Here is a 12,198-nt window from a genome sequence, read left to right on the forward strand (position 1 = left end):
TTTTGAGTCTAAACATCAATTATTCGCTCTTGTTTTCTTTATTGTACCAATTTTTTTTTAGATGTCGAAATCGAGATTTTGCATCAATTATACCACATCAACCTGCAAGGTATAGAAACAGTTTTAACGAAGTATTTCTCGATTTCGAAGCTTTCCTATTAAGTTCAATGAGAGAAAGATCAACATTGTGGATACATTCGCAAATAAAAGCTTGCATGGATGCGGGTGATTGTCAACCGGTACGTTAATAAAATTATTATTTTTTTTTACAAAATTTATTAACATTCACATTAAATAAAATTTTTTATTTTTTTAAGGAATTTTGTCTCGATTTATTCGAACCTTCGGGTAATGGAAAAAGAAGAAAAAGAGAAACGGATATTTCACGATCATCTAGAAAAACAATTAATTCAACAAATTCGACAAAATTTCAAGATAATTTAGAATATACCGTACTCATGCCAGGAGGTATAAATTGAATTTTTAAAAAAAAAAAATAAATTTAAGTTTAAATTTTTTTAAAGTGGAATTAGAAAAAAAAAAAATAATAATAATAATTTTTTTTTAGATTTTTTTCAAAAGACGTACAACGGTGAAGAATCCTGCAGCACTTTATTGTACATAACATCATTTTTGGGAATTATTTTATTTATATCTGCTTTAATAATGTGTTATTTAGCAACTAGATTACATGGATTTATTAATAAACAACAGCCATCGATGATAGATCACATTTTAACAAGAACGCAAAAATATCAAAATCCAACAGAAAAATCTTGTTATACAGGAAGAGCTACAGTTCAATAATAATTTTCGATTCGAAAAAAAAAAAATGACAATTCGAGTACTTAAAACCCAACGTAAAACGACAAATTTTTATATAAATTTATTTTTTATATTAATAATGTTATTAATAACCTCCTGCGAATTATAAAAAACTGACGACTTCGAGACAAACAAAGAAACAAACAAAAATGTTTATTAAATCAAAATTGCTTTATCGAAACCACAAAAAAAAAATTATTAAATTTCGTTTTCCCACCCCCCACCTCCCCCCACTTTCCACGTTAAATATTTGACTTGAAACAAACAGCAAAAAACAATTGTTATCACATGTAAAAAAAAAAAAAATTAACAATTTTTTTGTTATTTAATTTACTTTTCGAATTTTTTAAATAATTAATAACTTACAAGAAACATTTATAATTTTTTTTTTTTTTTTAACTGATATAAATTGCAAATGGCGACATTTGGTGACGTGTTTTAATGTTTTTTACAAAAAAAAAAAAAATTTAAATGCGTGAAATACAAAGTTCGAAATGAATTTATTAATTAATTTTAAAAAAATTCTATCGTATTCATCCCCATATATAGAGTGGGGCCTTACGTCTAAAACCACGAAAGGTAGATATGACGTCATCATTAGATAATACGTCATCAACATTTTCCTCATTGAAGACTCACACACACGACAATACATATTTCTTTTGCTTTATGTTGTTTTTTAATTATTTATTTCTTTATTTACATAATATTATTAAGGACCTTAATTATTAATTATTAATTTGATATACTTTTGTAAATATAATTTATTAGTAGTAATAATAATAATAATAATAATATAATTCTGACAAAGCAAAACACCAAAAAAGTATTTTATTTTAAAACAATGTGATATATAAAACCAACAGATGATGTGAATGCCCTTTTTCAATAATAATAATAATAGTAATGCATTTTAATTGTTATCATAAAATGATGACGATATTTTTTTTTTTAAATAATAATAATAATAATAATAATTAATTGTATGCTTGACAATTTTTGATTTTGTAATAATAATTAATGTATTTATTTTATAATTTTAAATAAATTTTTTTTTTTTTTATTGATTAACGCGTGAAGTTTTTTTTATTTAATTAACAACAACAAAAAAAAAAAAAAGAAAAATAAAAAAGAAAAAGTAGGTCATTTTACTAAAAGGAAATAGAATATTTTATAAAATAAAGGCCGGAAAATAAAATCTTAAAATTATTGTTGACCTTCGTTTAATAATGTTGACCTACAACATAAAAAGTTTTTTTTTTTAAAAAACATAATTTTTATGTACATATTGTTATGATCCCATTTTTTTATATTTATATATTTTTTATTTGTATATATATAAATGTTTTAATTTATAACTTAAAATATAAAAAACGAATCGCATCATGACATATTATAGGCGTAGTCAATAGGATTATTCTGAACAACGAAAAGGCAAAAGAATTTAAAGTAATTCGTGGTGAGTTTCAACCCCTAATCAAAATATCTTTTTTTTTTTTTTTCTCACGGTTGTTCGAATGAGTTTAGGTATAAGTATTTGCCAACTGATCCTAAACGAGATCCTCTACGTACATTTTTAACTTTTAATAAACATTGTTGTGTTCCCAATCAAATCTAGCCACTTGTGAGGGCTTTAATGTTGGCATTTATTCGTTTATTTATATATGTGTAAATTGTGTAACGTTCTGATAGTACGCTCTCCCCATTAAGTTAGGGAACGAATACCCCATTCATCCCTTAATGAAAGAACAATTGTATAAGGAGTCGCTCTAGTGCAAGGGATGCATGGTCAATGCATCGATTGTATTCATCCCCATATAAATAGTGGGGCCCCAGAACCACAAAGGGAGTCTTTGAGTTTCGTCCGTGGGTCAGAGTCTACCTAGTTGGTCCATCGCAGAACGTTTGGGACAGTAAGCGCATCTACGATTGGATTCAGTAGCATCGACTTATATTTTCACTTGAATTATATATTTTTGCGTTCGTGTTAGTACGTCGTATAATAACTAGTATATTTAAAGATTATAATAAATCAGATATAAATCGTCTATTTATTATAAATCCGAACAACACGTCTAAACCACAAAAAGAAGATACTGACGTCATCATTGAGATACGTCAATATCATTTTCCTCAAAGAAGAATCACACAACAATATTTATTATATTTTCCCAGATAGTTTAAACCTATAGTATAGAAAGAAATAAACCATGACTTTGGGGGTTTATTCGGTGGCATAGATACTTTCTCAAAATTTCTGTCAGCGTCTTCGTTGAGTACCCTCGAATTTACGTAAATCTTTGCCTTAGTCTGGGGGTCTAAACTAATATCCCTACCTTTAGATGAATCAATCCTCTATGAATTCCATTGGCACAATAAATCACCTGATAAAGAGCATGAAGACCTGGATTCATCCTGACAGAATAAACTGATCGTGTAACAAATCCCATATCCGCCATGTAAGGAAAATAATCCACAGCATCTTTGTTTAATTTTATTGGCCTTTTGAAAATTCTCCAAACATCTTCTTGAACGGTTGGTTCCCAAAACCAAAGAAGCTAAATCAGGTAGTTTTAGATAACTATAAAGTTCCAATACTGTCTTAAATGCAGTACAATCTCTTTATAATAATGGCGAAGTGACAAATCGTAACTTGTCCCATTCGGATTCGGAAATTTTTCAAGAAACATGTCAAATCCTGTCACAATTTGCCGATAATTCATATCCGAGTTCCAACATTACTAAAATTTGTTGTACCGTTGCAAAACCTAATGGTGGCTTATGATTAAATAAATTTTGATGCCTTACAGTTATCTTCCTAACAATATCTGTAGTGTTTCCACTAGTAGGGAGTCTGTTCAGCCTGTTGAAAATAATGCTCCCACAAAAGGATCAACATTGACTATATCTTGAGAATGAAAGCCATCAAACGGAACACTTCCTGTCTGAACAACAAATAATGAAAAGGGATTTACTCCCACCCCATTAACCCTTATTGTGATACCCATGGAAACCCATTGTCCATCTAGAATTTCTTTCACACTCAATATTTGTACAAGATTACTTTGGCCAGATTCAAATTGAATGATGAAAGGTCTAACCTCATCATTTGCTTCACCAACATTTCAATTGGAGTATCAGTTACAGGTACCTTAAGGGTTTATGTACCAATCATGAGGATAATCTTCTGATTTGACTATTTCAAAATCCTCATGTTTAACTGATTCTCCATTTTCAAGATTTGTCATGATCTTAAGAATCTCAATGTCTTGTTTCCTCCACTTTTTCTTTTTGCTAAAAGTGTATTCGCATAATTTAGAGTAGTAACACGAACGCGGAAAGAGGAAGATAAACGTTATAAACCGATAATCGAATCAGACAATATTATATATATTTCTTACCTTAATAATTTGTTTCGGTCGAATCGAACACGGTCGAATTTTCTAGAAAAAAGAAAAAAAAAAAAAAGAAGGTAATATTAATTATAATTTTTTTAACTGAAAAATAAGTAAGGACGCAAACGTCCTCAAACAAAATCTATTAGTAATTTTTTAACTTAAACAAATAATTATAAAATAAAAAAAGTAAATTTTAAAGAATTATTTAATGGATTTTAAAAGTAATTTTTTTTTTTCTTGTACCGGTAATTAAAATTTAAAAAAAAAAAAAAAAAATGATTCAAGACTCATAATAACTTATTATTTTTCTTTACCTTTAATTAATATTTAAAATGAAAAATATAATTTTTTGCCACATAAAACTTTTTTTTTTTTTTAACATTTAAAATGAATTTTTCACGGACGGATTATATATATATATAAATTGCAAGGTTATTATTATTATTTTTCAACTTAAAGAAAAGAAAAGTAATAAATAAAGTGATACAAAAAAAATTTTTTTTTTTTTTTCTTAGTAATCAACGCAAAAAAAAAAAAAAAAAACGTGAATAGTTTTCGTCCACCAACCGGATTACAAGAACGTCTGGTGATGGTTTAACTTTCAAATGGTTGGTCACATTCAAGTTTCAAACATGGCAGACTACGTTTCGACAAATAATGTCGAAAATAGTGTTAAAAATGGTTTTAAAGACGATAACAATATACACAATTCAAAAAAATCTGTTCGAGTGTGGTGCGATGGATGGTGAGTTAATTTTTAATCGTTAACCAAAACCTTTTTTCCCCCCTTCATTTAATTAAATTCATGCGAAATATATATAATTTTTATACCTAACCTTAATTGGATATCCTGTCTAAAGGTCGTTTAGAATTGATGATGTTTAAATACTTATCATGTAATTTCTTAAAATAATAATTGCGTTAAAATTTTATTATTATTTTTTATTTTATTTTATTTTTTATTTTTTTTGATGAATCATAATCTAATTAAATTTTTTTAAGCAATTGTAAAAAAAAATCCGAAAATAAAAAAATTCAATTTGTCATTTATACTAACTCGCTATGTAGTAGCACTATTATTAATAAATTCACTATTTCATGTTATTAAAATGTTTTTATTTATTTTGATAGTTTTATAATTATTTTATATAAATTTAAAATATAAAATTTAATTTTATTTATAATCCTGTCATTTATTTCATACTGTTTATTTTGTTATACGCAAAATTACGTTGGTTAATTTGTATAAATTTAAAAATTTTTGACAATGAAAAAATTTCGTGAAAAAAAAAAAAAAAAAGAAAGAAAAAATTAATGAATTAAAAATAATTCAAATAAATAAAATATTTTAAAATTTGAATTGTTATTTAAACCATAATTAATAATTCATTAAAAAAACATTTATTGTTATTTGAAAAATTTTTTTAATACTTAAATCAATCGAATTTTCCTTTTTTTTTTTTTATTTACATTAATATTTATTTTTAGTAATATAATATGTACTGGCTGTCATTGAAATTTTTTTAAATTTTACATAAATGTAAATAAAAATGCATGAAATCAAAAATTTTTCAACACTTTTCACATTTTTATTTATTTAAAATGTCGTACATGCATAACATTAACCATTAATTTTTTATCGATTTCCTTTTTTTTTTTTTTAAATCATTTTTAAATAAATATTTATGACCTTGTTAAAATTCATGAAAATTTTTTTTTTTTTTAGTTACAATTTATCATGAGACATGATAATTTTTTTTTTTCAGTTATGATATGGTACACTTTGGTCATGCCAATTCGTTAAGACAAGCCAAAGCTTTAGGAGATTACCTTGTTGTCGGTGTTCATAACGATGAAGAAATTATTAAACACAAAGGCCCGCCAGTTTTCACTCAGAAAGAACGTTATAAAATGGTACAAGCTATTAAATGGGTTGATGAGGTAGTTGAAGGTGCACCCTATGTTACTACTTTAGAAACATTAGATAAATATAAATGTGACTTTTGTGTTCACGGTGATGATATTACCACAACAGCCGATGGTGTCGATTCTTATCATCTCGTTAAAAAAGCTAATAGATACAAGTATGTTGATTGATTTGAGTAAGTACCAATCGTCTAAACTCACAAAATGTAATTGTGCATATATATATATGGTTTACAGAGAGGTTAAAAGAACTGCTGGCATTTCTTCCTCAGATTTAGTAGGTAGGATGTTGTTACTTACGAGGCAACATTTTTACCAAGGGTCCAAGGAGTATCAAGTAAGTTTTTTAAACTTATTTTACCTTCAAAAATTGTTTATGTTGCAAGAAATTAAAACAAGCAGGGAAGGAAACAAATTTTTTTTTCGAGATTGATTTGTTATCATTATTTTGAGTAATATTTTTGTTTATTAGAATGGGTGGGCACAAGATTTAATAAAATTAAATTCTAAATTTGTGGTTAAGGTATGCCCGGAAAATTCATTTAATCTCGGTTTGGATTCCTCTGCAAGAAGTCCATGGACGGGTTGTTCTCAATTTTTACCAACCACACAAGAAATTAATCAGTTCAGCGAAGGGAAAGAACCAAAAGTATGTATTTATTATTATTATTATTATTATTATTATTATTAATAAATAATGAAAAAACCGAAGATAATAATAATAATTATTTTTAAAATAAATTTTTTTTTTTTAGCCCGGAGATAAAGTAGTGTACGTTGCTGGAGCTTTTGATCTCTTTCACGTCGGTCATTTAGATTTTATTGAAAAAGCTCGGGGTTTAGGTGACTTTTTAATCGTCGGATTACACACGGATCCGGTTGTCAATTTATACAAAGGAAGCAACTATCCAATTATGAATTTACACGAGCGAGTATTGAGCGTATTGGCTTTCAAGGTAATATTACAACAACAACAACAACAAACAACAAACAACAACAGCCAAAAATTGATTTTTCTCTCTCTCTCTCTCTCTCTTTACAGTACGTATCGGAAGTCGTGATCGGGGCTCCCTATTCCGTTACGAGGAATTTAATGGAACATTTCAACGTCGACATTGTATGTCACGGTAATACTCAAATAATGCCAGACGTCGATGGAAGGGATCCGTATTTGGTACCTAAACAAATGGGTAAATTTGTTTTGATCGATTCCGGAAATGACATGACGACGGAAAAAATAGTTAAACGGATTATAATGAACAGGTAAAAGAAAAAAAAAAAAAAAAAAAAAAAAAAAAAGACTTTTCCACACCGAAATAAATATGTATGTCGTTTGTTATAATTACAGATTGGAGTACGAACAGAGGAACGAGAAAAAGGAAAAGAGAGAAATAAAATTATACGAAGAATATAAAAAAGCAAGGGAAGGAATGAAAGTTTCCGGTGGAAATTGATGATGATGATGATGATGATGATGATGGAACGTTTATCGCATTCATCGCATCGAATCGCATTCAATGCTAGATTTGCCAATGATGTAACAATAATTATTATCTTATTATTATTATCATTATTATTATTATTAAAGTGCTTGTCGTAAAGGAAAGAATCGAGTAGTACCCCAACGAGTAGTAACCAACTAAAAATGAAGAACGAATGAATGAATTTCGAATCGAATAATTAATTTAAAAACGTATTCACGGTAAAAAAAAAAAAAAAAAAAATTTTTTTCTTAAACTTCTTTTACGTACTGATTTTGAAAAAAAAAAATAAAAAAAAATAACCTTTCGCGCGAAGGTAAGTAAAATCATCATCATCATTATTATTATTATAGTTTTTTTTTTTTTTTTTTTTGTGTAAGTGTCACGTTGCAGTTAAATGATTCAATATGTATATAAAAATATTATTATATAAAGTCTCAAATTAAATAATAATAATAATAATAATAATAATAATAATAATTTCTTTTGTGTTTTTTAAACTGCGAATACGATGAAAATTTTTTTTTTTTTTTTTTTTTTTTTTTAAATCGCATAATCTTATGTACGTAATATTATTTATTTATTTTATTGTAAAGTAGAATTTTAAATAATAAGGCTTTTGTCGCGTAAAGAAAATTTTTTTTTTTTGAAACAATCACAATGTGAGGAGGGATGTGCGAGAGATTTTTTGCGTTCTTGCTTTATGTCGCGTAATAATAATAATGATAATGGCATGCGGAAATCGAATTCAATTTGATATCTTTCTTGTTTTTGTTTTTTTTTATTCGTTTGTTTTACCCGACAAACAAACAAACGATAGATCGATCGCGTTGAAAATTAAAAAAAAAAATTATTATTATTATTATTATTATTATTATTGTATAATGAAATTTTAACGAGCGTAGGATGATAAAGAAAATTTGTTTGTTCCTCTTTCTCGGTTCGTAGGCCGCGCGTGTTATCATTTTTTTTTTTTTGATAAGAGCGTACGCATCGTCTCTCATCACACATCATTGCAAATCGAAAAAAAAAAAAAAGAATTAATTATTATTATTATTTATTTTTTTTTGTGATTGTTTTCTCACGCGTAGTATATGTATCAATTTTTCCCTTCGATTCGTCACGCGGAAAATAATAATAATAATAATAATAAGTTATTTTCAACTATACTAATTTATCGTATATCGCCGTTAATATATATAATAAATCAAATCAAAAAATGGCTAAACGTCTAAACGTTACCCTTAATTAATAATAATAATAATCATTTGCATTTTTTTTTTTTTTTTTTTTTTTTTTTTACTGCTAATATGTACAAAATCTCAAAGTTTTGTAGTAGTAAAAAAAAAAAAAAAAAAAAAAAAAAAAATAATCCTAACAATAAAATCAATTTAAAAAAAATTTTTTTTTATTCGAGTTATATAAAATTGCCCCCCAACGCGAGGGGGGGGGAATTTAACATTATTATTATTATTGTTGTTGTTGTTGTTTGCAAGATCTAGTCTATTATTATTATTATTTTTTTTTTTTTTTTTTTTTAATTACTCGAATTTATTGATGTAGTAAAAAAAAAAAAAAAAAAAAAAAGTTAAAGAAAAGAAAAAAAAAATTTTTTTTTATCCGCGTAATTGATTTTCAATTGAACTTTTTTTATATTCATGGCTTTAAATATACATATATTTAACGTTTTTTTTTTTTTGTTTGATTTTATAGCAATGCGTGCCATTTAAATAAAAATTATTATTATTATTATTATTATTATTATTTTTCAGTCGAATTATAATAATGAATGTAATTAATTATATTTTTAATTTTAATTTGTTGTTGTAATTATTATTATTTATGAAATGCTTTGTTGTTGTTGTTGTTGTTGTTGTTGTTATTACTACTACCTATTATTATCATTATCAGCTTTTTTTTGAGGGGGAGAAAGAATGGGAAGAGTGGTGGAGAAAGAGGGGGAAGAATGGGGGGGGGAGGAATTTGTAAATATGATTTTTTTTTTTTCATATTTAAGAGAATAAAACCGTTTTGTCACTACTTATCGTTTCGGAGCCCGGGGAAATAATAATAATAATAATAATAATAATAAATTTGTTTTGTTTCCCCCCATCCCTCATTCAATTTATTTTGAAATATTTGGCCCCCCCCTCCCCTAAACAAAAATAAATATTGTTTAATCGACACAACGGGCAATTATAATTTACAGTAGGAATCCTTCAATTTTTTTTTTTTTTTTAATTTATGCAACCGATTCAGATTAATTAATTATTTATGTAACGTAATGTTATTTATATATATATATATATATATATTTTTTTTTTAAAAAAACGAAAACTTACTGAACAAAAAAATTAAATAAATAAATAAATAAATTATTATTATTATTAATAATATTAATATCAAAAAAAACTATTCTTTTCTCTCTCTCTTTCTCTCTTAAAAAAAATTATTATTATGTATAAATTATTTTAATTTAAATAGATCTGATGAATTTAATTTAATTTTTTTTGTTTCTTATCATGTTAATTATTATTATTATTATTATTAATATATTATTATTATAATGGATTAAATTCCATTTTATTTTAAATAAATGTGTTACATGTGTAAAAAAAAAAAAATCCCTATGTAATATTTTATATGTATGTATTTTCGCTTTTTATTAATTTTCTATTAATTTTCATTTATTGTTGTAAAAAAAAAAAAATTTTAATATATATATAAATAAATAAATAAATAATTAATTAATTAATTAATTAATTGTACGAAAAGAAAAGAAAAAAAAAGAAAAAAAAAGATTTTTTTTTTTGTTGTCATTTTTCTGTATTTTATTGCTAACAAAATGTTAAATAAAAACTTTTTATTTGACTCTATATAAATGCTTTTTTATTTATTTTTATGTTTAATTATTATTATTATTAAATAAATAAATAAAAATTCAATCGAATCAAATATTCGAAAAGACGATTAATAATAATAATAATAATAATAATAATATTTTAAATAAATAAAGTTTTTCCTTTTTTTTCCTTTTTTCCTTTGAAATAAGATAAAAATAAATAAATAATTTCTTACCTTTTGTAAGAATGAAGCACAAAAAAAAAATTTTTTCCTTTTTTGAAATCCGTCAAAATAATAATCATTATTATTATTATCATCAATCTTTGGCATCGTCTATGCCACCGGCTGTTATTGCAAACGTGGCTTCGTTTTCAGGCATGTCGGGACTGTCGTATACCTTGGCTATCCTTATTTCTCCTCTACCTTTTCTAAAGGAAAGCCTCGTCGTGGAAGCATGAGCTAATATATTACCCCCGATCGGCTTTTTCGGATCAGCCTATATAATAATTGTTTTATTATTATTATTATTATTATCATCATTTTTCAAATATTTATACGTATTATATTTATTATACGTTACCTGAAACGAGAGCGTCGCTCCCGGATCCGCCGTCATTTGATTTGTTATAAAAACGGCAACGTTGTATTCCTCCGAAATTTTTTGAAGTCTCGACATTAATTGCGCCAATTTTTGCTGTCTGTCAGCCAATTCTCCTCTTCCGCTGTAATCGACTCGAAACAAAGCCATTATGGAATCGACCTGATGACCAAATTTTAATTAATAATCTCGCTTTAGATAACTTAAAGCTTTTTTTTTTTTTTCAAAAATTATTGACATTATTTACATTACCACCAATAATTTATATATTCCGGCTTCTTCGTAAAATTTAGCTGCAACATAATCAAGTAATTCTTGTTGATGTTCGCTCGTATAAGCTCTTGCATAAAGAACGTTTCCCAAAACTTCTTCTTGGCTTAAATCAAATCTATCAGCAATCAAACGCAAACGATCCGGTCGACTGAAAACAAAGACAAAAAAAAAAAAAAAATGAAAATACACAAAAATATTTTAGAAAAAAAAAAGAGTAACTTTTTGTCAACTTGTTTAACGTATGTACAAGGTATGTTCGGTGTCGAGAAAAATAACTTTTCCTCCTGTATAGCCTGTATCGTTGGGTAGTTGAGCTGTCACACACAAGGTATGAGACATTTGCGTTTTTCCCGTTCTAAATTCTCCGAATGCTTCTGTAATTGCCATGGATTCGATACCACCTCCGATTAATTTACTTTTCAAAAAAAAAAAAAGCGAATAATTTTATATCGTTCTAAATAAATAAAATCTCGAGTAACGGACAATTAATAAGAACTTACTCTAGTTCTTGACTTCCGGTTGAAATTTTAAATACTTGTTTTCTCTTATTGCTAACTTCTAACGCGGTCGAAAAATGTACTGTATAAATTTTTGCACAAGCTTCTTTTATTTTGTCAACTTTGGCTTCGGAAAAACCTTTTATGGCACATAAACGTCTTTTTATTGTCATTTGAATACCCTTTATCGTACATATTCCAGAAGCTTTTAATTTTTTTATATCCGCAACATTCTTAAAAAAAAAACAGAATGAAACACTTGGAATATTAATAAAAATTTTCTTTTTTTAAAATAATTTACAAATGACGAAAATTTCAAGTGTTTAAAATTTGAATTTTTTCAATCATAGAGGCAA

At 26.0% G+C, this 12,198-nt stretch overlaps 4 protein-coding genes across 4 annotated transcripts in view; 2 read left to right on the top strand and 2 right to left on the bottom strand.

The window, feature by feature from the left end:
* The window catches only part of Phum_PHUM044520 (uncharacterized protein), a gene marked incomplete at both ends in the record, with an annotated part of 2,414 nt that extends 1,607 nt beyond the window's left edge, over window positions 1-807 (top strand). Inside the window, 3 exons of the mRNA XM_002423184.1 lie at window positions 62-239; window positions 318-468; window positions 569-807. Coding sequence (XP_002423229.1) covers window positions 62-239; window positions 318-468; window positions 569-807 — 568 coding nt within the window. The remainder of the gene's footprint in view (window positions 1-61; window positions 240-317; window positions 469-568) is intronic.
* A 2,336-nt stretch (window positions 808-3,143) lies between these two features.
* Window positions 3,144-4,073, bottom strand: Phum_PHUM044530 (uncharacterized protein; the record flags this gene model as incomplete). Its single annotated transcript, XM_002423185.1, has 3 exons — window positions 3,144-3,383; window positions 3,583-3,688; window positions 3,994-4,073. 3 exons carry the CDS (start codon window positions 4,071-4,073, stop codon window positions 3,144-3,146), a joined length of 426 nt encoding a protein of 141 aa, XP_002423230.1.
* Window positions 4,074-4,828: 755 nt separating this feature from the next.
* Window positions 4,829-7,809, top strand: Phum_PHUM044540 (Ethanolamine-phosphate cytidylyltransferase, putative; the record flags this gene model as incomplete). The annotated part of the gene is made up of 8 exons (XM_002423186.1): window positions 4,829-4,968; window positions 5,990-6,307; window positions 6,387-6,486; window positions 6,622-6,798; window positions 6,905-7,105; window positions 7,192-7,412; window positions 7,498-7,592; window positions 7,757-7,809. 8 exons carry the CDS (start codon window positions 4,829-4,831, stop codon window positions 7,807-7,809), a joined length of 1,305 nt encoding a protein of 434 aa, XP_002423231.1.
* A 2,981-nt stretch (window positions 7,810-10,790) lies between these two features.
* Window positions 10,791-12,198, bottom strand: part of Phum_PHUM044550 (uncharacterized protein) — a gene marked incomplete at both ends in the record, with an annotated part of 4,102 nt that continues 2,694 nt past the window's right edge. Inside the window, 5 exons of the mRNA XM_002423188.1 lie at window positions 10,791-10,970; window positions 11,055-11,234; window positions 11,325-11,493; window positions 11,593-11,760; window positions 11,846-12,075. Of these exons, the coding sequence (XP_002423233.1) occupies window positions 10,791-10,970; window positions 11,055-11,234; window positions 11,325-11,493; window positions 11,593-11,760; window positions 11,846-12,075 (927 nt within the window). The remainder of the gene's footprint in view (window positions 10,971-11,054; window positions 11,235-11,324; window positions 11,494-11,592; window positions 11,761-11,845; window positions 12,076-12,198) is intronic.

This window comes from Pediculus humanus, genomic scaffold (assembly GCF_000006295.1).
Source record: "Pediculus humanus corporis 1103172107394 genomic scaffold, whole genome shotgun sequence".
NCBI lineage: Eukaryota > Metazoa > Arthropoda > Insecta > Psocodea > Pediculidae > Pediculus > Pediculus humanus.